The 25,467-nt window shown below is 42.3% G+C and overlaps 1 protein-coding gene across 1 annotated transcript; it reads right to left on the minus strand.

Moving 5' to 3' along the window:
- Positions 1-8,383: 8,383 nt before the first annotated feature.
- Positions 8,384-24,546, minus strand: PSKH2 (protein serine kinase H2). The gene is made up of 3 exons (XM_046641855.1): positions 24,395-24,546; positions 19,392-20,058; positions 8,384-8,689 (listed from the first exon to the last, which is right to left on the minus strand). Exons 1-3 carry the CDS (start codon positions 24,544-24,546, stop codon positions 8,384-8,386), a joined length of 1,125 nt encoding a protein of 374 aa, XP_046497811.1.
- Between the last annotated feature and the right edge of the window lie 921 nt (positions 24,547-25,467).

Consider the following 25,467-nt stretch of genomic DNA (forward strand, 5'->3'; position numbering starts at 1 on the left):
GTGTTCTTAGCACTGGGGTGATGCTAATGCGGGGTGTCTAGCCCTGAGCGTCACTGATCACTTGCAAACCAGAGCCAGCTCTGGCACGAGGGAGCCGGGCTCTTCAGAAGTTGCTCCAAACTGTGGCCAGAGCCGCCACAGTGAGCTGGTGCCAGGAAAATGGGCTGGGGCACGAACCTAACTTTAGATGGTTTGTGAGAACGGGCAGAACTCTCCCTCCACATCCAGAGGAGAACAACCTGACAGAACCCCATACGCTAACCCCCTGGACGGCTCCCCAGGCACGGAGCAGCGTCTGACTCTCCCGCTCCAGGCTCTTGGCCCCATTTCTTAAATGCTGGAGGTCCTAGTGTGGAAGGGAGCAGGAGGTATTGTTACAGCACAAAGGGCAGGCTCTGCTGGCCCTGAGACAAAAGCCAATCATCAAGAGGCAAGGCGGTGGCAGAGAAAGGGCATTTTATTACAGCTTACCAGCAAGAGGGAAGATGGCCGACTAATGTCCAAAAGAACCATCTTAAGGGGGCACAGGATCTTGAAGCAGTTATATAGGCTGCTGGGTTATAGGGGAGAGGGTGGGAATGTTGACCCTCTGGTGTTACAGATTGGGAGTCGCCACACCAGACCTTTCAGTTTTCATTAATGATGGCCATCAGCATAGACTCTCTGTTTGGGGTCATCACATTCCTAAGGAACTCGAAAGAATGAAGCTATCATCTTATCGCAGCTGGGAGGTATATGCAGAAGCAGGAGTCATAAAGTCTACAGAGCAGGGGGATCTCCGGGAGGGTGCAAATCCAGCTGGGTTAGTCAGTCAGAGGTCACTCAAAGTTACGACATGGTCTCTTTTCTATAACGTGGCTTCCCTTATGTCAATCTCGTGTAGAGCCGGTTTCAGAACATGTAGTTAAGGACCGAACACAGAAGTCTACACTCCTTCCACCAGCTGCAAACCTTTGCAGCTCCGTGAGAAGCAGGTGAAATTGGCTTCTCTCTGGTCCTGCAGCAGCACGTGTCCCAGAAATAGCTTCCTGCTTTTGCTCTTTTGCTAAAATAAGGATTTTTCTCTTGCCAACAAGAGGAGATTCTCTTCTCTCTGTAGCTAGATCATTTATTTTCTGAAGAGAATGTGTAACTAATTGGTAGGAAATCCTATCTAGAATAAAGTCATAGGTGGTTACTTTTTAGCATGTAGATTAAGAGGCCCTGTTGTCACAAACTAGGTTTGCTCCCATAGACAGACGGCCCTGCCATCTGAGACCTGCTGGAAAGAAGGCCTGGAGATCTTTGAAAGTCAGAGTCATCACTTTTGTCAGATGACCCCCAACTTCTAACTGGCATAAAGATGTCGATTCTACATAATACATTAATTTATTCAATCACCCCAGAAATAGTTCTTTATGCCTGTTTATTTTGGAAAAACATCCGCCAAGAACAGACCTGTTTAAGGCTCTGTGCTGGAGCTTCTCTTCAGCATGTGTGAGCCAGCCTGGCCCCACCGGCTGCCCGCTGGCACTGCAGGATGGCCACCATCCCGGTTCTTGTCACCAGTACAGTCTGAAGTCACTGCTGTGCAATGCAAGCCAAAATCATGTTGAGAAACAATATTTTTGGAATATCACTCGAAAGACATGTAAGCCATCCTTCCTTTAGATTTCCTAAAAGTCCCTCTCCCCAGTAATCCAGACGAACATTAAGCTCCATGACCATATGCTCTGAGCTCCCTGGAACCATTTTCACCAAATTACCCGTTGGCCTCGTTGAGAGGCGTGATGAACGATGGACTTGTTGAAACTTCTCACTGCTTACTACAAAGATGTTGCTAATTGCATTGTACGCCGTCTCCAGGAGATCCCATAAGAAATTTGCTTTTGAGTCTCAGAGTCAGGAATGAAGGTGCTTCCTCTAAGCAACTAATTAAAATTACTTTTTAAAAAAATTTTATGAACATTTGAAGCATGTTCCTGCTTTCTTCTTAAAATGGACTGCTGGAAAGCTGACAGTCAGATCTGAAGTTTATCCTCAGCAAATTACCTTCTACAATTTATGGTCTCTAAATTTTTCAATATTTTCATTTATAATTTTCATGTAATTATTTTAGCTTCTAGCTTTTCCCTATCCCTTTCACTCTCATGGTCATTTTTTCCTGCTTTCCTCTTCCACTCAATTCAAATAGATTTTTACCTCATATTTATCTATTTATATAAGACACCTTAAAATCTTTGAAACAGGGAAATGAATACCAAATAAATAAAGATGGGAATATCCAGTACTTTGAATTAATTATTTCTCAGAGGCAGATAAAATGTCTCTCTTTTCCTGAATTGATATACCGTGAAATAGCATATAATTATGTAATTTTATAGAATTGTAAGACTATATAGAATATTGTTCCAAACAAATCCACGAGTTAATATTTAAAGCACCATTTTGTGAAAGATCGAAAGTGGAGCCCCAAAGCCAGGGGCAAAGGCAACAGAGGAGGAAGACACAGGTTCAGGATCCAGATGGAAGGGCAGACACCAGGGGTCACCTGCAGACAGAGCTGCACACCACAGGTGCTAATCCCCATGCTGGTGGAGTGAATAGTGACCCTGAAAAGATACGTCCCAGCAGAACCTCAGAGGGCGGCCTTATTTCACATAAGGGCCTTTTAGACTATAAGGCAGGTAAGGATCCAGAGAGGAGATCATCCTGAATTCAGGCGGGCCCTGAATCCAATGACAAGTATCCTCATAAGAGACAGAAAAGGAGAGAGACACACAGAGGAGAAGCCACGTGAAGACTGAGGCAGAAATTGGAATGCAGCCTCTAGCCAAGGATCCCCGAGGGCCAGGAAACTAAGACACCACCTCAGGTCTCAATTTCAAGTTCACACTAGTCAAGTTTTAGACCCTTTCTCTCTGGACTTCACTCTTGGTTAAAGTGACTTCTTTCAAGTGAAGCTTCTTCACTTTGAAAAAATACCCCAAACACAAGTCAGTAATTATTTGTCATATTACATTGAAGATGTTTGTACTTTAGCCTAAATATTTTAACTTTCCAGGAGTTTATACTCTTAAAAGATTATTCACCATCATATTTTGACATATTTTAATAAACAACACTATGATATGCAACAGAATGAAAAAACCCAACTCGTATGCATGATTTCTATCATTCAGATTATGCCGATCAAACATAGAACTCCTCAAAATATGGTTATCAACCTTCTGCATATAAATAGAAAGTAGATCTTTTTGACAAACATTTTTAAAATACGCAAGCAAAGATGTTAGCAAGCTATCACATGAATGCCAGGAGACAGGGAGAAAGAGTAAGAGAGAAAATCCTAGCATAGAAGAAATGAGGACAAAAAAATAGTACAAGACAAAATCTAAATGGATGCTAGACAGTGATGAGAGTGAAGTCAATATCAGTGTCCAGGATAAACTTGTTTTTTCTTACTTTAGCAGAAAAGTAGAAGCGAAGAAATGTGAGATTTGATGTATTTTTTATAAAATAATCTGGATATTCTTTTCTCTCTATTCATACTAACCCTGGTCAAGTAACCAAAAGAATATCCAAATATTTAGAAACTGGTTTGCAATACCTAATTTCACCAGAGGATGGTAGAATAAGGTCAAAACATGAAAAAGTGCTAATTTATATTTTTCTCTCAGGAGTTCAGAACAAAGTTAAGTGATACGTGTAATTTGTAGAATTGCAAAACTCTTTTTATTGAAAAATAAAATTTAGGAAGATGATATGGCTGATTAGTGGTCTGGTTGGTTTGCTTGTTAGGCTGATCCATTCGGCGTGGGGAAAGGAGAATGAGGAGATCTCCAGCCTGCGACGTTAAAATATGACCCACAAGTTCCTTATCACAACAAATCAACATGGCAAGAACCTAAGCCTGTGAAAGAACCTTGAATTTCTCAGAGAAACGGTTAAAAACAACCTGACTTGATTTGTAAAACTTCAGAAAAGCTGGGGAGAAGGGAATTTATTACCCAACCACAAGCTTCTGTTCAAAAACCTTAAAGAGCTTGGGAGGGGTGGGCGGGGGTCCAGGAGCCCTGGCAGCAAGGAGAGAGGGTCTTCACCTGCTCAGGAACGCTCCCAGTGGGCGCCTGTCCCCCTCATCCTCCCGACCTCCACAGACGGTCGGGAAATGTAGATCTCCCACAGAACTTCATCTGCTGAGCCAGGGCCCATGGGGGCAAGGTCAGACAGGCAGCAGTCCACATTTCCTTTTCAAATACTGACTGGGGACCTGCTGAGAGCAGACTACCAGATTCTGGGGTTTCAAAGGTAAAGAAGGTCTGGTCCCTGCCTTGAGAACATAGCAATGGAGAGCGTCAAGAGCAACTGTCTGCATCTGTCCTTGCATCCTGTGGGTTCTCTCACTAATGGTCCCACATTACTGTGTCAACAAGTACTCTGACCCTGAGCAACCGGGACTCAGTGTCTAGCTCCTCTCTGGGGCTCTGGGTCCTTCTGTCTCCCTTCTTGTCTGGTCCCTGGATTCCAAACTCCCCACTTTGGCTCATCTCTGAGACTTGACCCACCTTCCCAGCCCAGCCTACCTCTCCTAAACCTCATTCCTTGCCCTGTCTTCAGTATCCTCTGTTGACCCCATGGCAACCTAGTTCCGCCTTTGGACCGGAAGATGCCTGCAGGTGAGCCCTCTAAGTCTGGTGTTGACAGAAAAGCACCTCGTGGAAACCTACATAGGCAAAGGACGTGACAGTCAGTTATCCATAGACACTACAAATATTTGCACCATAATTTCAACTAATATTGTATCCCACTATTTCTCTGAGTCAATACAGACAAAATTTAAGGCATCAGAGCCTGCCCTTTGCATTTTAATCTCCTAGAAGTGATCCAACATAGAGATGAAGGAAGGAGTTCTGAGTTTCTGATTCCAGATCAGCTATTTACCTACTGTGTGACCATGAGTGAGTTACTGCCCATCTCTGAGTCTAAATTTCCTCATCAGTAAAGCCAAATTAGGAATAATACCATCTCTTAAGTTTGTTGTGAGGAGTAAATCAGATAATATATTAGCGGTCCTGGGCGACGTACTCGGCATAGAGTAAGTGTTCAATAAATGGTAGGATCGAATAAGACGGCTGCATGTTAAATCATTCAAGAAGTCTGAAAGTATTCGCATTATAAATTTTTATTGCTTGTTTTCCATCCTGAAATTTTCAAGTGGCAAATATATAAAATATCTAATTATGAAGAACGAGTTTTCACATCTGATTAGACAATGCCCAGCTCCTCTGGGGTTGCTCATTCAAGCTTCTCGCTTTTCAAAGTTTTTCACCTTCTGCCACTTGCATTTTGACTTGGATTTTCTTTTTACTATAGGCTTAAAGCAAATACATAAATTACAAAATTTTAACATAGAAATAGGTGTATGATGAAGAGTAAACTTTTCTCTCCAGCCTCCTTCCTATTTTTTTCCAGAGATAATCACTATTTTTACCAATTCTTATAAATCTTTCAAGCTTCTGAAGATATTCTTTCACACAAATGAGATCACACTATAATACTCTGTGCCTTGCTTTTCCAGTTAACAAACGACGTATCACGTAACACATGGATCTACTGCGTCGTTTTTCGTGGCAGCAGGGTGGCCCTTTCTTAGAAGTGACCTGTTTTGTTGAAGGAGTTCCCCTTGTGATGGGCAGCTTCTTGCAATTCCTGTTTCTATAAATAACAACATTTCATACACTTTTGCACATACACCTTTGCAACTTTGGCAAGAATATGGGTAGGACAAATTTCTAGAAATTCCACTATTAGGTCAAAGGATGCATTTTTAATTTGAATAGATATTGTTGCCAAACTACCCCCCAGTGACGTGGAACCAGATTGTGCCCGTCTCTCTGGACAGCGCATGAGAGGATGCGCCTTCCTACAGCCTTCCACACCACGTGGATTACCCAAGGGTTAAACTGCACTAATCTGCGGGAGTAGAAATACGACCTCTTTGTAGTATTAATTTTCGTTTTTTAAATGAGTGAAATCAAGCATTTTTCATTTACTTACTAGCCATTTGCATTTTTATGAACTACCTGTCAAAATATTTGCCCATTTTTCTATTTTTTAAATTAATTTCTGTCTTTTTTTATAGTAAAGTAATTAAGCCATTGTTTGCCATATGTGATGCAGCATTACAGTTGAAAGAGAAAATATCTGTGTCACTAGTTACACACTCATATTCATATATCACATAACTGTTCCATATAGACAGCCTAGTCAAGAAAAATAAAATAGAAAATTAAGGCTGATTTTACAGTTGTAGTAAGTGTCACTCTAGCATTTTATTATTGTAATTAATAAAATAAATTAAGTCATGTTCAGCAATGAATCATTTATTTACTATATTTACCGATTCACGGGAGTGACCCTCCAGATACACTTCACCATAATATTTCAGTCTTTATATCACTTTGCAAAAATTTACTGTACCAGGGATCAGGCCACACGTGCCCGGCCTGTAGAACTGAGTTTTGGAGCTTACTTCTTTTAATACACCACTTATACTTATTACATGGTGGGTATTGGGAATCATCAGGAAATTTGATTATATGATTCTGGAAGAAACCAGTGCTAACCAAAAAGAGCTGACAGTAGAGGAGTGAAGCGAGATGATCACATGCTCCTTTGTAGATTCTGGCGGGTGATGAGTGCTAACACTAGAAAAAAATTACCCTTGTCTGATTCTGCAAAATCTCATTGTCCAGTGAATAATGCCCCAGTTAGACTATGAGTTTCTGATGGATAGAAACTGTATCTTAAGATCCTTTTTTTAAATTTTCTTGTAGGAAGATGAGATCTACCCTCTTAACAAATGTTTAAGTGAACAAGACGTTATTGTTGACTACAGGTACAATGTTGTACAGCAGATTGCTAGAGCTTATTCATCTTGCTTGACTGAAACTCCACACCTGTTGATTAGTGACTCCCCGTTTCCCCTCTCCCCAGCCCCTGGCAACCACCTTTCCACTCTGATTCTATGAGGTTGACTTTTTTAGATACCTCATATAGGTGGAATTGTGTAGGGTTTGTCTTTCTCTGACTGGCTTATTTAACTTAGCATAATGTCCTCAAAGTTCATCCACATTGTTGCATATTAAAGAATTTCCTTCTTTTTTAAGGGCAAACAGTATTCCATTATGTGTACAGACCACATCTTTGATCCATTCATCTGGCAATAGACATTTCGGTTGTTTCCACATCTTGGCTTTTGTGAATAGTGCTGCAATAAACATTGGAGTGCTAATAATTTCTTCCAGATCCTGATTTTAATTCTTTTGGATAAATATCCAGAAATGGGATTGCTGGATCATATGGTGGTTCTATTTTTAATTTTTTGAGGAACTTCCATATTGTTTTCCATAATAGTTGCAAAGTTTTGCATCCCCACCAACAGCGTGCAAGGTTGCCACGTGCTCATCAACACTTGTTGTGTTTTGTTTTGTTTTTGCTTTTTGATAACAGCCATTCTGACAGGTGTGAGGTGATATACAGTTGTGGCGTCTATTTGCATTTCCCTGATGTTTAGTGACACTGAGCACCTTTTCATATGTCTGTTGGCCATTTGTATTTCTTCTTTGGAGAAATATCTGTTCAATTCCTTAGCCCATTTTTTAAACTGAGCTATTAGTCTTTTACTGTTGAGTTGTAAGAGTTCCTTATATGTTTTGGAAATTAACCTCTTATCAGATATGTGGTTTGCAAATATGTTCTCCCATTCTGTAGTTGCCTTTTCATTTAGTTAATCATTTCCTTTGCTGTGCAGAAGCTTCAGTTAAAGGTAGTCCCACTGGTTTATCTTTGTGTGCCCTATATTTTACAATTTCCACAAATACTTGCTGTCTAAATATGAAATTAACAGACACTTGTAACTATCTTGAGTGTTACACAGTGGTTATTAACATCACACACTGGTCTCAAACATAATCAGTAATTTCAGGATAAATACAATTATTCCTCATATCTAACTATCTCTGCTATGTCCCTGATTCATCATTCCTTCACACACACATACCTTATTCTTATAATCTCGTATTTTATTTAATGCACTTAATTCTTAAGAGATTTTCTTCATCATCTACTTCTAACTATGTAAATGTATTCAGTATTTACTATACCATTCATCTTCTACAGCAGTGTATTTTGGGGAAACAAACACAGATATAGGGAAAACAACAGACCAAAAAATGTTACAAGTAAAGGTCAACGTTATCCAACCGTAACCACATGCTCTCACGCCCTGGAGCTTTAGGGTGCCTTAATCTAGCTGAAATAGTTCTCATGAGCTAATGCCATTAATGAAGTTGACGGATCTCACTTCAAGTTGGATAAAGTAGTTTTAAAGGTCATCTGCTCACAAGATTGAAGACAGTGGTGACTCTTCTACCCTTAAGCTTCTCTTGCTCCACACACGCTTCGATTTATGATAAGAACGTGACCGAGAAGACTGTGCAGATCCGGGACTCTCAGAGTGGGGAGATGCCCTCCGCATGAGGTTCCGGGAGATGACCCTCTGAAGATTCTTCATGGAAGACGCTGCAGCCATCGTGATCACCCAGGGATGGTCCAGGGCCTGCCCAGCTGACATGCGATGACCAGCCTCCAAAATCAGTAGTTTGTCTATAAAGTCCTTCGCCAAGTGGGAAATACTTGGCCAAGGCTGAGAAGAAAAGTAAAAAAATAACATAGAATAAAATAAATATACACACACACCCCCATAGAGAATCACGTTCTTAATTATAAGGATCAATGCATATCAAGTCTAAAAGCCTTTTTCAAATAAGAAATTTGAATACTATGTCATTTAATACATGGTAAACCTAAAAATCCACTTTAGAGAAAGGCAAAAAAAATCTCTATGGCAAAAACGAAATACAGCACAGAAATTCTCTTCCAAACTCTGTCCAGTGAGTGAGCATTCCTTTCAAGAAATCCAGCCAGCGTGCTGCCATTAGCAATGTGAGTTCCCACATCACATTTACACGAGCCGGACAAGGCACAGCGGTTGTCGTTGGTGAACTCACCAATAGCAAGTTAGTATTCATCACATTCTGATCCTCTCATGGAGTCCCTGCAACTCCAGGAATGAGCTAGGGTGGGAAGTGGAACGGATTGAGAAATCATTGACTGTTCTCTCCTTTGAAAGCTTGCTCCGGACGCCGGACGCCTCTATCTCCACAGTCTGGAGAGACAATTGTAAGAACTGTAGGACGCTTCAGCACACGATCCTCCCGCAGTGCGTTTCCTCTCAACACATGGGGCCATCACTGTTCCCGATCGGCTGACTACAAGTGGGATTCAGCGTGTAGCCGAGACGTGGCATAGAGCAGTATGTGCGACTAGCTAGCTGATGCTTTAGGGATCTAGCGCTATTCTAGGAACATTTAAGCTTTTGCACATGCTTCAAGTACGACAGCAGCAATTCGTAGTGACTTTGGGAGGATGAGACCAAGAGGGCCTTGCTTTATACTCAAACTTGGTTTTCTGCATTACCTACCTATGCATAGCACGTACTTAGAAAAAAAAAATATTTTTTTTATCCCTCGTCATCTACAAAGAAGAAACATCGAGAAAATTGCCCTTGCATTTGCTGTATCTCAAACAGCAATTTCTGGTTGATGTGTGTTTTCAAAATTGTACCTCCCAAGAAAGAGAAGGGAATTCTTACAACTTATTGTCTTTGTCCTTGTGTGAGGAAAAATCAGACTCCATCCGTGGACATCACACTCTCTAATCTCTTAGCACTCTATTAACCCAGAATTTGAATGCAAAAAAATCAGGAAAGGAATTTCTCTCTTTTTTTTCACTTCAGTTTAATTAGGTAAATTAGATAGGAGAAGTATTTATCCCAAAAATAAAATGCACAAAGTAAACGCACACATTTGCCAAATACTCACACACAGGGGAAATAAAATGTACACCTGCAACTCTAGACAAAGCGTATCAGTAGCTGGCACTCACGATGGCATGTCCTGTGATCCTGGCTAGACATCTATTTGGCCCCAGATCCAGACACGTTTAACTGGGCTCAGGACTATTTAAGTGAAGGTTAAATTAGATGCTCCAATGGAACATTATAAGACAAGCAATTGAATTTTTCTGGAAATAATATAAAATATGTGCAATGAGACTTACAGAGAGCTCATTGAGGTGACCCCAAATGAATACACATTTAAAATGCAGTAGCAGAAAATAAGGCAACTGGTATCCTGGGGGAAAATTTCTTCAGCCAAAGCTCATTATTCAAACTCGAATTAATTTCATAAAGTATAAAAGAGATTAATATGCATACATGTATATATTCTATAAATGAATAAAAACTGAGTGTGCATGCTCAAAATTTTTTGACTGATAGTCTTATGTGACCAAAAGCAATTTGGAGACCACCTCTTGAATCAAATTCCTACTCTGGACCAGCTGTCACCTGATGACATCACTCAGACCCTCTACCTGATTTCATATCCACTCTGTGTTCAATGAGGCTTTCCTCATAATCTCTCCTCTTTGACTTGGCCGTCCTCACTCTTTGCTGTGAAGATTCCCCTGACTGGCCCTTTCTCAGCAGTCCCAGGGAGTCACCGCCCTCAGCCAGCCTGTTAATCCATCTTAATGTGGAAAATCTTGACATTGAAGTAAGTGTGCCTGGACTAGACAGGCTATCCTTGCCACACTCAGCTATGAACCTCAGGGTCTCAGTTTTCATCAGAAAAATGTGGACCATCGCATCTCTTTCAGAAGATTGCTGTTGGGACCAAATTAGACTAAGTATGTGAAAAATGATTTTCAAAGTATGAAATAATATGTAGATTTCTGTTATTCTTGTTCCTGTAACTATTAAATCACAATTTGACTCCCTCCTCAGTTCTTTTGCGGACACGTTTACCAACTGTATTTAGGAAACCGGAACATAAAAATTATCCCAAACTTCTCAGATCAATTTCACTTACTAATATCATGATAAATGAGGGCCCTCAAAAAAAAACATTTTGTGTTAAAAGATAATGAACCATGTAAAAAGAAAGGTAGCACTTTTTTTTAATCCCAAAGTCACTCAATTAATTTAGTCACAAGTAAACTGTAATATCTGTGGACAATTCAGGCTTTTTATTTCCCTCTTTTCTTTCTTCCTTTCCTCATCTGATTCTTTGCATATTTTCCTGTCTTCAGTAAAAATTGGCTAAGCTGTTTAAAACAACAGTCACAAAAAAAAGTATGAAACTGAAATTTAATGCTAGCAATTGCACGATTTATTCACATTGGAGGAATAGAAGGAATTTAGAGGGATAATATCTTATATTCTACAGATGTCTTGACCCTTTCACTTTAAACCAAGAAGTAAGGAATGATTTTAGTTTATTGCTTTCCAATTTCTTGGCGAACAATTTTCCTCCTAATATGCACCCAAGTGCAGGCCCTTTAGAAGAGTCTGGTTCTCTGGAGCCTACTTGTTGTCCAGCAAAGTCCTCCAGCTTCTGCTCAGGCTGGTGCTCCCTGGCCATCCTGTAGTGTCCGTTCACTGGCTCTGTTCTCCACTCCATCCTTTCCTGCCTCTTCCTTGTTCTGGCAACCAGGCCCTACCTCCTTCTCCAATTTTCTGCATCAGCTCCCAGATTGAACTGTCCAGGGTTCTCTTTATCTAGGGGTCACTCACAGCTTTGTATCCTATAGTCTCCTTGACTCTCCTCCTCACTCCGAGCCCTGGGAGTCCCCATGGAAATTCCCGGCACCCCTCCAAGAGACAACAGAGTCCCACATTCAAGATCCACATTCTCCTTCTCTTCTTTCATGGACGTCGATTAATAGAGCCAATGTAATAGCCTCTGCAGAAGACAAATAAATATACAGAAACTGGCTCAGTAACTAGTTTAAAGAATGAATAATATCCCCATGACTAGTCAAAGCTTTCATTTTTCTTGGCTCCTTTGCAGAAATGCCCACGGAGAATCATTAGTAACAATCATGGTTAAAAAGCTGGACACCACAAACACACACACACACACAACATATACGCAGTCCCTGAAATTCTAGAGGCACAGCTTAAATTTTAAGAATGGTAATTAATGTTGAAATTTGCTAACTATAGAGCTTGCTGAAGTATAGGGTAATTATCAGTGGATTTAATTATAGAGTTTCAGAAAACTACAAATATCTATTTTTTTAAGTAGATGGATCAGCTATCATTCAAATCCTTGAGCTAAGAGCACTAAAGTAGCATTTATATCCTGAAAAACAGTAATTTTTATTAAAAATTCCTGCTGGTGACAAGCCTCTGACTAGCATTTCCCTTCCTTCTCTGAACTTCAGTGGACGGCCTTGGAAGGACCGTACTTAAGCTTTGCAGTTAAATTTTCTGTGAATGCGCCCAAAAGTACTGACTGACTCTCCATGACTTTACTAGCAGGAGACTGCATAAAATCATTCTTACTCATCTCAAGAATTAAGAGATTTTGTCCACCATCGTTATGTCATAGATATTTAAAATGTTTTCTACCCAATGTGCAAAGCAGACTTTAAATTGTATTTTATCTTTGCCAAAGCACACTGTTCAAAGACGAAGCTTCGACTGATTATGTCAGAATGCTTCATCTTCTGGGGCCTTTGTAAACCTGGAAAAAGGGAACAGATACTCACAAACTTATTGTAGGTGACATCTAATAAAAAGTGAAGAAAGACCAAATTAATTCTACCCCAGGGTCATAAAGGGGACATTTTTGTGAGTTCGGAGGTTCTTGACATGAGGCAAGCCACTCTCCCCGTCCTTCACGCATAAGGAAAACTCTGAGATTTAAAGAGGATTGGAGAGAGCTTAATTTTTTGAGCACCTACCATGTTTCAAAGCACTAAAAGTTAAAAAGAGAAGTGTTCCATTTTCCTCAAAAAAAGAGGAACATAAGAAGAGAAACGAAAAATTGAATTAGCCTTTGAAACTGAATCAGCGGTTGACCCATCCTTCTATGTATAATCTACATTTAGAACTGGTTCCTATATTATAAACCTCATAAACCATAGCGTAAACAATACAAGCATGCTATTAAATCCAGACATTTCTCGGTTTGTAAAAACTTTATTCAAACAGTTCTTTTCTCCTCAGCTCCATGCATCCTGTTGATGATGTCAAGGTCAAGATGTGCAGCATAATCAAGGATGCAGACAGTTACTTTCCACGCTAATCACTTCCCTTACGTAAGGTCAACATCTACACGCTCAAAATGAAATGCTCCACTGTTTTAATACCTAGAAACGCTGCTTGAGACTGAGTTTAAGAGAAGAAGATATATATTGGTCCAATTTAAGGTAAATTAGAGAAGAGATGAAGAAAGGGATAAGCAGAAAATGAAGTATGTTTTGAAAGATTTTATAACCATTAAAATTATTTTCCATAAAACAACTTTTAAAGAAAAATGTCATTAAAGAATATTGAGCACCATGTTTTCTGTGAGCATAAGAATCTTAGAATTAAACCACAGGAATGAGAACCAAATTACCAGAATTATGGCCTAAGTGAAATATGATGCAATGTTCATTATTGGAATTCTAGTCATGATGGAAAGAGAATGAAGGGGATTAAAGAATTAATCCTCTGCTCTCCTCTCCTTTTTTCCTACTTCATGACTTGAAAAGAGAGGATATAGTAAAGGAAAAATAAGAGAAACTAGTGGCGATAAGGAGATAAAAAAATCAGGGTCATGGCTGGTGAGTATAATCTAGCAGATATGTTCATTCTAAGGGAATGCACCAATAATTTTTTTTTTCTTTTGCTGAGGAAGATTCACCTTGAGCTAACATCTATGCCAGTCTTCCTCTATTTTTAGCATGTGAGCCACCAGCAGAGCATGGCCGCTAACAGAGCAGTGTAGGTCCTCACCTGGGAACTGAACCCGGTCCGATGAGGTGGAGGACCCTGAACTTAACCACCAGGTCACCAGGGCTGGCCCCAATAAACTTTTCTCCTAACAGTACAGCAATCATAGGTGAATCTAAGCACATGGGGACCATTTTCTATCAATATGCATGTGGGATTTTTTAAAATATGTTTTTAATGCCAGTGTTTATCCTTGTCAGCTGGCTAATATGGTTATAAGACTTATTTTATTATCAGTTTATTTCACACCAAAAAAAGATTACTGTGATACAGTGCAATATAACTAGACAAGAATATATGATTCCCAACTCCTTGGCAAGAATGTGTCATTTATCATCAGCATTAAAACGCTAACACCATGCTTTTCTCACTATTCCATTTAAAAGATAAAAAAGGTGCACTCAATAAGTAAAATTTGTACTATAAAATATAAACGTTTACCTCATAACTTATTTAAGCAAAATTCAAACTTTCAGCCCTACCGTTTCCTATATTAATAGTGGTAATAACAGAAATAGCTAACACATATATAGCCCAGACCATATTTGTACTAACATGTGGAACTATTCTAAGCTCTCTACGTCTATAGGCTCATTTGATCTTCACAAGAAACCTATTAGGTAGACAATCATTATTACTGTTTTACAAATGAAGGAACTGAGATACAGAGAAATTAAGAAATGTGCCCAAGTCACACAGTTAGTAAGCGGCAGAGCTGGGAGTGGAGTCCAGGCAGTACTGCTCCAGTCTGTGCCCCTAACCACCACACTGCCCCGCTCTACAAAATACCCACTTAAATCCACATTCCTGTGCACACCAATGCTCTAAAATTCTTAGTTTTTACTGTCAATTTATTCCCATGTGTGTGATTTTGCATGTGTTGTTCTGTCTATCTGGAACGTGCCAATCTCCCTTTCAGAAGCTCCAAGACGCAGCACAAACGTCCGCTCCTTCATGAGATCCAGCCTAACTTTCCTCAGCAGCGACAGGCTCTCTTCCCTCCCTCTGTGCACTCTGAGCCTCTGTTTCTAAGTGCATCAAAGCACTTATATGTGAAGAGATACTTGACACTACTTGGTCTCTCAGACAAGACCACTAGACCCCTAGGAGCAGGGACATGAGCATTTTCACGTGGCTATTCCCAGAGCCAAGCATGCCTCCTGGCCCGGGAAGCCCTGACCAGGAGGAAGGGAGGAGACCAGAAGGATGCATTCAGGGGGTCTCAGGAGAATTGTGGATGAGCCTCTTACTTACCGTCTCCAGCATGAGCCCTGCCCCTGTGCTGAAAGCCATAATGGTGGCCTTGGCAATCAAGTAGAGAGGGGAAGGCCCCTCTCACAGTGGGAGGGGATCTCTGCCCTCTTCCACCCCTTTTCCATCGTCTGCTGTGTCTTTCCACCCTGCTTGCCCCTCAGGCACTGCAGGAAACAAGTGGATAGGAGAGCCCGACCCCGCAAACCCAGGGAATAAAGTAAGTATGACCTTCCGAACCATCCTCACATTCCGTTATTAGTCTAACAAGTTCAGCAACTAAAAATATTAATTACCTAATGGTTTTCCTTACTAGAACTTAAAATTTGTAGTCTCTGCTCAGTGCAGTTATAGTTGAGACACATTTACTCACATAGCTATAGATCGGAATCTCTCATAATTTTCAAAAGCAATCTGTTTTTTTGAAACGCATTCTCTATGCTTAGCTCTTTGTGATATCCTATTGGAGAGGGAAAACACAGTGGAGTCTCAGTGTTCAAGGAGTCTACAGTGTCTTAGGGAGATGGCAGATAGACTAAATGTCAAAACGAAAGAGATTTATTATAATCCTCAACACCGTTCAGAAAAGGGAAAGAGCAGCCTAGGTGGAAAGCTCACTGAAGCTTCGTGAAAAGGAATACGTTTCACACCAAAATCAAGAGGAATCAAACGTTAGTATTATGGCTCATTTTTTGCTTGTACATGGGTGGGATTAGAGCATGGATCCGCCAGGTACCTAGTAAAATATTTGCTGTTTATATCAAATGCATCATTCCTCTTCATCGTAAGCTGCCGGAAGCCCAGAGAAGAAGACTCAGATGAAACCCTCCTTGCTGGCATCCCTATCTTGGACTTGAATTTCTATTATTTTGTTGTTTTTTCTTAAAGATTGGCACCTGAGCTAACGACTGTTGCCAATCTTCTTTTTTTTTCTTTCTTTTTTTTTTTCTGCTTTTATTCCCCAAATCCCTCCAGTACATAGCCGTATATTCTAGTTGTAGGTCCTTCTAGTTGTGGCATGTGGAACGCCGTCTCAGTGTGGCTTGACAAGTGGTGCCATGTCCACGCCCAGGATCCGAACCAGCGAAACCCTGGGCCGCCAAAGTGGAGCACGGGAACCTAACTACTCCGCCATGAGGTCAGCCCCTGAATTTATATTGTTTAAGCTACCCAATCTGTGGTACTTTATTATGGCAGTGCGAGATGACTAAGACACTTGGTAATATTAGAGGAAAATGTTAATAAGATGGACATGGGTGCCTGACAAGCATGGGGAAGAAAGCCAGGGGGGATCTAAATCCCATAACTCGTTATAAGCAGCCACGCTCCTGCTCTGTGGTGGTTGTTGTCAGTACTCTGGGGCCACAAACAGGCATTTCCTCCAGAAATAGAAGTGCCGCTGCAGTGGAGATGATGTCAGTGCTCCACCCACACCCTGAGCTCATCTTTTCTGCGTGTACCCACACCTCCCTCCTTTGGAGTGCTCTGCTTCTAAAGCCCAGCACCTCACTCTTTCAACAGACCACCTGGGGCTCCTGGAACCACTTTGCCTGGATCCCCGGAGAACATAAGAATTTACCATCACCTCTCCACCAGCACCACTGAGAGTGACGTAGGTGATAGGTGTGTGTCTGTGTGTCTGTGTGTCTGTGTGTGTGTGTGTAAAAACCCAACTCATGTGTGTCAGGTTGGAATAATGCAGAGGAATAACTTCCCTGCGAGACGAGGCTGACTCCCATGGCCTTGGCCCCCTCACCTTCCTTGTCCTGCTTTCCCCACTCCCGTCACCCATCTCCCTGGGTGTCTATCCCTAATCAATCACTTGCACAGGAGTCCTCTTCTCAGGGCTGCCTTTGGGGGAACCGGACCTCAGAAACCTTCTAAATTAAACCTGACAACTTTTGGACTTTGGACACTTAACACAATATACTGTTTTTTTACACATCAAAAAAATAATTGTGATATCTGGTCTGAGTGTGGCCCCAAGGGACCACATCCCTAGTTAGTCACACCCTGTGCGGTCTCCTCCCACGTGGAATCTGGGCTGGCCTGGGGCTCACAGTAACCAATGGAATGAGGGCAAAGCGATGCTGTGCCATTTCCAAGCCCAGCCTTGAAAAGGACTGGTAACTTCCACTGTCTCCCTCTTGGAATATTCCCTTTTGGAAGGCCTAAACCGCCAGGTAAAAAGTCTGACTATGCTGCTGGAGAGACCACACAGAGAAACCCTGCGAAGAGAAGGAGGCCTGGAGATGGAGAGAGAGGAGAGAGAAAAAGGCCCAGCGGTCCTGCTGACCTAGCTGAACCCAGCTTTCCAGCCATCCCCACCAAGATGTCAGACACTTGAGGGGCCACCATGGATACTCCATCCCCGTCAAGGCCCCGGATGCCTGTAGCCCCTCCAACATCACGTGGAGCAGAAGACTCACCCAGTGGAACCCCATCAACCCACAGAACCAGGAGTCACGATAAAACACTGGTTACTTTAGCCACCAGGTTTGGGGACGGTTTGTTATGCAGCAATAGATAACCAAAACAGAAACATGCATTCTTTGTAAAGAAAACAAAAACAGAAAGCAAAGATATTCAAATTATAAGGAAGAATACCAAAATGATCCATAACCTCCAAACCAGGAGATGAGCTCTGTTAACACTTTATTATATTTCTTCCAAGCCTTTTCCCTATGCATGCATTTTCCAATGCGATTCTGATAACACTCTAAACACAGTTTGCATTCAGCTTTTTGTTCACCTGGCAGCATATTGTGAACATTTTCCAATGTCCTTATAATTTTTAAACATGCATAATTTAGGGATGACCATGCTCTGTCATATGACTGTCTCGTACTTTATTCAAACATGCTCTTAGGGTTCTTTTCCATTTGCCACTTTTGTAATAGAGCTCAGATGAGCATCTTTTTACTGAAACCTTGGCCACATCTGGGATTAATTTCTTAGATTCTTAGAAGTGGAATTACCACATCAAAAGATACAAACTTTTTAAAGTTCTAGATGGGTATTTTCAAACTACTTTCCAAGAAATCTGTAACAATTCACCCTCTACCAGTGGCAAATGAGAGGGCTAATCTCTTAGCGCCCTGGCAGCGATGAGTAGAGTTAAGTTGAGTTTTTCGGGTTTTTTTAATCAATTTGAAAAATCAAAAGAAGAAAATTTTTTCATTTGCATTTCTTTGGTCACGAGTGAGGCTGGACATTTTCCAAACTTTCAATAATCAATGATATTGCACTGTCTGTAGATTCTTTCCTATTTCCCTATGTCTCAGTTCTCAGTTGTCAATTGGTATGAGTTTTTTAAAACATGTACATGGACAATAAGATATGAAGGCTCTGTCAGAGAATGGAAAATATTTTTCGATTTGTTATTTAGCTTTTAATTTTGCTTAAGATGTTCTTCATACAGATGTTACACTCTAAGCAGATATAATCATAACTATCAATACTTTGCGAGGAAAAAAATCCTTGTATAGTTAAACAAAAAATAAACTTGGTCACTTGCTCAACGTGAAACGAATTTCCTATTTTGCCTGCTTCCCACACACAAGCATGGTAACTTTCCTTCCATAAACAAAACAACAAAAGGTTAACACATTCCTGAACACTGGCTGCTCCAAGTTTAAACAATGGATAAATATTTGACACAAGCTGTGAGCTTAAATGTTTCTCTATGGAAACACCACTTCACTAAAGGGGCTGAGATCATCTCGATTTAAGGAGGAAAATCTCTCCCCAAACACCGCAGCATCCTGCTGGGCTTCTGAGTACACATCAGTCGACTCAGCTGGCCCAGGGTCTGCATGCTGAGTTGGAGAATAAACAGCAAACAAACTCCCTTATCCACTTGATTGTCAGTGTCATGTGCTAACCAGAGACAATTTCCATAATTGGGGCTCTTTCTGCCCTGAGACCAAGGGCTCTCAGCCAGGGATGATTTTGCCCCCCAGGGGACATTTATCAATGTCTGGAGACAATTTGGGTTGTCACAAGTCAGGGAAGATGTATATCTGATATACCTACTAGATATCAGTATTGACCAGCAGCCACAGTATCTACTGGTGTCGGGTGGTTATCTAGTGAGATGCTGCTATGCATCCTACAATGCCAGGACAGCCCCACGCCCACGTCCCCACCTCACCCCCAATAAAGATTCATCCAGCCCCAACCATCAATAGTGCTGAGGTGCAGAAACTCTACCTCAGCCCAACTCAACAGCCATAAAATGATCTCTTACCTCTCGTGCATAATCATATTTGCCTTTCAGAATCTTCCTGTAGAGCCTTGTGTGGCTTTCATCATCAAAAGGCAGGAATCCGCTAAGTAAAACAAATGTGATCACGCCAAGAGCCCACATGTCCACTGCACTGGTATAAGGTTTCCTCAGCAAGACCTCGGGGGCTATGTACTCTGGGGTCCCACACAGTGTCCTCATTGTCCAGTCACCACTTTTGTTCCCAGAGTGTGCCAAACCAAAATCCGTGATTAAAATTTTCGACTCTGCACCTGGATGATAATATAAGAGATTTTCGGGCTTTAGGTCCCTGTGAGTGATTCGCAATGCGTGCAGGTACCTGATCCCATCAGCCACCATGTGGAGGATTCTGACCGCATCCTGCTCTGTAAAGGACCTCTGGGTCATGAGTCGGTCGAAGAGCTCCCCTCCCGTGGCCAGCTCCATCACTATGTAGACTCGATCCTGGGCCTCAAAGATCTCCATGAGCTGGACAATGTAACGATGCCTAACCCGCCTCAAGACGGTGAGCTCAGATTCACAGGCTTCTCTGCCTTCTCTCACTCTGGTTTCCATCACCTTTATTGCAAAGGGTTTCTTGGTGGTCTTCTGCTCCACCCTGACAACCTTGCTGAATTTGCCTGCCCCAATAAGAGCTTTGATGTCATACCTGTTGGGAAGAAAAAGCAACTCTGTTATCCTCAGAAGTGATGATTCTCAAAATTATCTAAGTTGATGATTTATATCATCTTTTCTATCTTTATATTCCCCATCCTATTTCCTTGCTTATCATTCCTTAACTGTGTTTATTATTTTTGAAAGCCACCCCAAATCCTCTTTCAAAACGGAGGCAAGTGAAGGGCCAGTCTTGTGGCACAGCGTTTATGTTTGCATGCTCTGCTTCAGCAGCCCAGGTTCGCCAGTTCACATCCTGGGCGCAGACCTACTCATTGCTTATCCAGCCATGCTGTGGCAGGAGTCCCACATATAAAGTAGAGGAAGATGGGCATGGGTGTTAGCTCAGGGCCAGTCTTCCTCAGCAAAAAGAGGAGGATTGGCAGCAGATGTTAGCTCAGGGATAATCTTCCTTAAAAAAAAAAAAAATGGAAGCAAGTGATATAAAAGTAATTAGTTGGTAGAAAGATAAGTAATCTTAATAGCTACCATTTATTATAAATTTATTATGTGCTAGGCATTCTTTTTTAATTCTTATCCTTACGATATTCCTACTGATGATATAATACTATCTCCCTCTTTCCGATAGGGAAATTAAGGATTAAAGAAGCTAAGTGATTTCCCAAGGTCACACAGATCGTAGTGGAAATGGATGGAATTTAAATCCAAACTCTTCAAATGATTTTCACCAAAATTTCCTTGAGAAATTTTAGAACCTCCCTCGACCATATTCTTTCCTCCCTCCAGCTTTTGTTTTTATCATTCGGCAACAACAACCACCAAATCAGGTGGAGAGAATAAAAAGGAAGCTTAGTCTTGTTTATAACTTCTCAGAAGAGAGAAAAAACCGTATCAGGAGACAGGGCACAATGAGTAGGCTTATTCTGGTTGCTTGACCGGTAGCTTTCAGGTCTGGGCACATCTCATGTCTGGTCCACAGTAGCTCCTTAACAGATGACCACTGGAAAAGTAAGCCTGCCTGTTATTAGGGCAGGTTTCCGTATGGTTTCAGTGGTGGGGGTGGAGTTAGGACCACCCTGCAGCCAGCAGCTTTGCATCTCCACACTCTCCCTCCCCCACCATCCAGTCACCTCCTGCACTTGCAATTTCTACACAGCAAACAGAATTTTAACACGGGTCATATGTCAATAATGTGTAAAACAATTATCTCTCAGAAAGGCCAGGAAGTCAGCTAGGATTTCAAAGGCTAGGGATCTTAAACTTGAATTACCTGTGTAAGTGTCTATGTAAACTTAAGAATCCTACCAAATGTTTAAGAAACATTGAGAAAGTGCCTGACTTAGAATCATGCTTTTACAGCTGGAAATAATATAGAGAATGATTTAATCCAACTCCTCATTTTACAAATGAGGAAATTTGAAGCTGAGGTTGGCTAATCAGTCATTCAAGTTGAAGAGTCAGGGTTAGAATCCAGATATCCTTACCTGGATCATAATTCGGTGCTCTTCCCACTTTATTAAAACTTCTTCCACACAAGGATGCCAGAGAATGGAACGTACTCGGGGAGTAAGCAAGGAGAAGGTAAATCTTTAAGTGACATCCTCAATGCCAAAGATTCAAACGGGAACACCAATCGCGCTTTAAAGACCCTTATTTCTTTTTGCTGAGCTTAGTCTTCCTAAAAAAATTTTTTTTGTCTACTTACTTGTTCCTTATATTCTGGTGCTTATGAAATAAAAATGGCATTTGGCTGTACCAGCCTGCAGAAAACAGCTTTGTTCTATATGGTTCATTTAATTTTCTGGCCAATTACCTTATCAAAACAGATCGCAGTTTAGTAATCCTAAACAGCTTCTGTCCCCTCTTCTCCTTCCAGATCTGATTTTTATTCACATGCACTCTCAGTGTGATTTTAAAGATGATCACAGGCATTTCAAATTCTATTGTTTTGCAGACCAACCCAGTTTTACATTACGTCTAATGTGGATGGAAGCACTTGCAAACACTAATTTATCACTACGCCCTCAAAACCACAGGCAAATTCATTTGCTCACAGAATTAATCATCAGATAGCAGATGAATTACCATTTCTGAGGAACTACACTCTTTTGCTCAAATAAAAGGAGCTTTATTCAATACTGCTAAGGATCTTCATATACTAAATATTTGAAAAAACGCCTGGAATTTCACATTGGAGGAAACAGTAGGCCTTAAGCCAAGATTTAGAACAGTGGAAATAAACGGCTTCAGACAATAACAAATGTCCCATAACAAATTCCTGAAGCTGCAACCTTGCTTCTGAGCCCTTGATGGCTATGGATGTTGACCATTTTCATGACTTGAGTGGCTATATCTTGTGCAATGCCTGCCACAAAGGAGACAGCAGTAAACGATGACCGAAAGAATCATTCACTGAATACATATTATTCCCAAATTATCATATATATTTTGAGAACATTAAGGATTGAATCAAGCATGGGAGAACGCATTTACAAGGCTGTTCTGTTTCCTCCACTTCTAGTCCCGACAGAGCCACCTCAAAGTCAACTTTGTAGGTGATGCAATTTTACATCATCCCAAAGAGGATGGAAATTGAAATTATCACTTTAACCTCAGCTGCCACCAACTGGGAATCTTTTGAACATGGATAAAAAAATAAAACGTGGGAACAATAAAAATATTGCAACCTGTTTGATAGAAGCAATTGTAATGAATTCCCAAGGCGAAAGTGAATATAGTCAGGTTTAAATTCTATCCTCCCCCTTCTGCAAGAGTTATAGTGGAATCACAACAGAGAGGAAAGACAACTGTGTTCTACGCCCAACTCTGCCACCAACTTGGACAAATCACTTCATCTCTTGGGGCTCAAATCCTCGTCTGTTAAAGAAGGGCCTTGAGTTAGTCTCTAAAACCCTTCCAATGTTGAGATCCTCTGCTTCTATGGCCCCTCACACTCTGAGGGGCTGGGAGCACCCTGGAGGTGGAGGTTATGAGGATGGATAAAGACTAGCACCGAGTGGCCCTCATCTCCCTGGCTACAGACGACCAGCAATGCCGTTTAACCAATTCAGTCTTGACAAGACCCAATGTCCACTCTGCTTCAAGCTCAGCTGGATCAGCCAGCTCTGTTCTTCTCTAAGCTTAGCAGCTACCGGACTGATCCTCAAGTTGTCCTTGGACTAGAAGGTCCCAAGGAGGCCAGAAGAAGTCTCAGTGCAGACCCTGGTCAGAGCACTGTGATGAAGTGAGCATGCAGTTGTAGGCCTAGAAGGGTCTCTGAGAAGCCAGGGGAGCCACCACCACTGTGTTTCACCAAACACTGCAGAGTGGAAGGGGGGGGTCCATGATTTCCTTCCTCAACGTGTCCAACATGGCGCACTCTGAGGAAATTGCTCCTCAGGCCAACCAAGGTGCCCTCTTTGCTCATTTCCTAAGTAGAGTCAACTAGGTTTTGTGTGTGCTTCACAAAGACAATGGTAAGCATCACAGTGACATCTAAATGAGGACTTGTGCCATGCACTGTGCAGCAAGGTTCACACGTCTGACTTTATCCTCACCGCATTCTTATGCGATGGATATTAGCATACCCGTTTTACAGAGGCAAAAACTGAGGAAGGGGAAAGGCTGAGGAACTTTCCCAATGACACACGATGGAAGAGACAGGAGAGCATCTCAAGTCTGGCTGATCGGAAGGCCTGTTTCTATTCCACTAACTGTGATCTCCTTTTCTAGAATTTAGTACAGATCCTTCACAAACCAGGCTTGTCTGAACCCAGCCCCGGTTGGCTGTGGCAAGGCCCCCTAGGTGCCATGGGGGCCTGGAGGCCCTTCCCACCCCTACTCCCACCCCAGGCATCCCTCCCTTTCTTTACAGCTGCTCCTCTTCCTTTCAGTCTGAATTTGCCCTGTCCTCTGACCTGCCTGCACAGGTGTCAGAGAGGCTGCACTGGACACTGGTTGAAAGGGCAAGGAAGGCTGTATTCCAGACCATCGCGACAGGGAGAGAGATGGACTCAGCTGTCAAAGGCAGGAGAGTTTGAAGGCTGGAGTGAGCTCCTAGAGAATCCCGGAGGACGTTAGGGGAGGGTGTCAGTGTGATGAGGACTTCTGAGCGTTGTGGAAGTTAGAATCCAGCCTGCCCGCACACATTGTTCAACAGTGGCCCTAGCTTTCCTTCTTGATTGCATTTCAAAGGCACGGCGCCCAGGTCCTTGAGAAGACACCCCGGGCTGTAGATTTACATGGCCAAGGAGCGGAGAGGGTCTCGGGTGGTCCATTAGGGGCCTGGCATCAGAAAGGAGCCCGTCTGGGGTTAGGAGAAGGAGCCCACCTGTCAGCGGTCCCCTCCGCCCGCCTGCTGCGCGCCTCACCTGGCGAGGACCCGGGGCTCGAACCGGGCTCGGAAGCGCGCCACCCGCATCCTCCGCGCCGCCTCCGCCGCTGTCTCCGGCCTGCCTGCGCCCAGACCCTCCCGCGGGCCCCGCGGCCCCGGGGCCACCTTCGTGCTGGCGCCGCAACCCATGCCGCGAGAGAGCTGCGCTCGGGCGCGCCGCCCTTTGTCCCCAGGACCGCGGGGACACAGGGACCCGCCCCGGGGCGGGCTGAGGCCGAGCCCCCGCTGTGGGGTCTCTGACGGTAGATAGCCCTCGGCAGGCGGCGGAGGGGCAGGCCGACCCCATCGTCACCGACCCCTCAGGGTCAGTGCAATGAGGCACCGTGAAAGCAAGGGGACCAGAAGGCGGGAGCCGGGGCTTAGATCCCGGGCCTCACTGCTCTCATCTGTGAAATGACAACGGGAACATACAAAAGTAGGTCGTTCTAGGATGGATAGCGTCCCTTGAAAGGACTCGACTCCCTCCACGGCTGAGCGTGTATCCAGATGACACGAACGTTAGATGCATTTTCATGTAAAACTCTAAGAGCCTGTGATATTTAAAGTATAGAATATGACTGTCCTCTATTGCAATAATTAAGCACACCGGTCTGTGTCGGGCACGCCACTAACCTCCCGCAGCGAGAAGAGAGTGAGCCTCGCTCTCTGGGACATTCATCCGAGAACAACTCGGGGGGAAACCAGACGTCTGGAAGCCAGCCCAACACACTGTGCAAATGCGAGGATAAAATCCGTGCAAAAAGATTGTATATGATATATCATATAATATCATTATACAATTATATATTTTAGGTACAGTTATATAATTATTATATTATTGATTATAATAGTTATATATAACCTTGTATTTTTATTCATTTCACCCTTATATTCATAATTATCTATATCTGTATGCGTATACATTATATTTTTGATAAATGATCTTTTATGTATTGATTAGATACCAATATATTGATTATATGTAATTTACATTGATAAATTTTACAGAAGTGAGGTGTGGGAAGTGAAACCCAGTCAAGAGGAAGCAACCAAGCTCAGGCGCCCCGGCGA

This window comes from Equus quagga, chromosome 16 (assembly GCF_021613505.1).
Source record: "Equus quagga isolate Etosha38 chromosome 16, UCLA_HA_Equagga_1.0, whole genome shotgun sequence".
Classification (NCBI taxonomy): Eukaryota; Metazoa; Chordata; class Mammalia; order Perissodactyla; family Equidae; genus Equus; species Equus quagga.

Excerpts from the sequence above, each read along its gene's own strand:
- PSKH2 (XM_046641855.1), bottom strand. The coding sequence starts at position 24,546 with ATGGGTTGCGGCGCCAGCACGAAGGTGGCCCCGGGGCCGCGGGGCCCG. Across the intron at positions 20,059-24,394 it reads GAGCCCCGGGTCCTCGCCAG|GTATGACATCAAAGCTCTTA; the intron begins GTGAGGCGCGCA and ends TCTTCCCAACAG. Across the intron at positions 8,690-19,391 it reads AATATGATTATGCACGAGAG|CCTTGGCCAAGTATTTCCCA; the intron begins GTAAGAGATCAT and ends TTTTCTTCTCAG.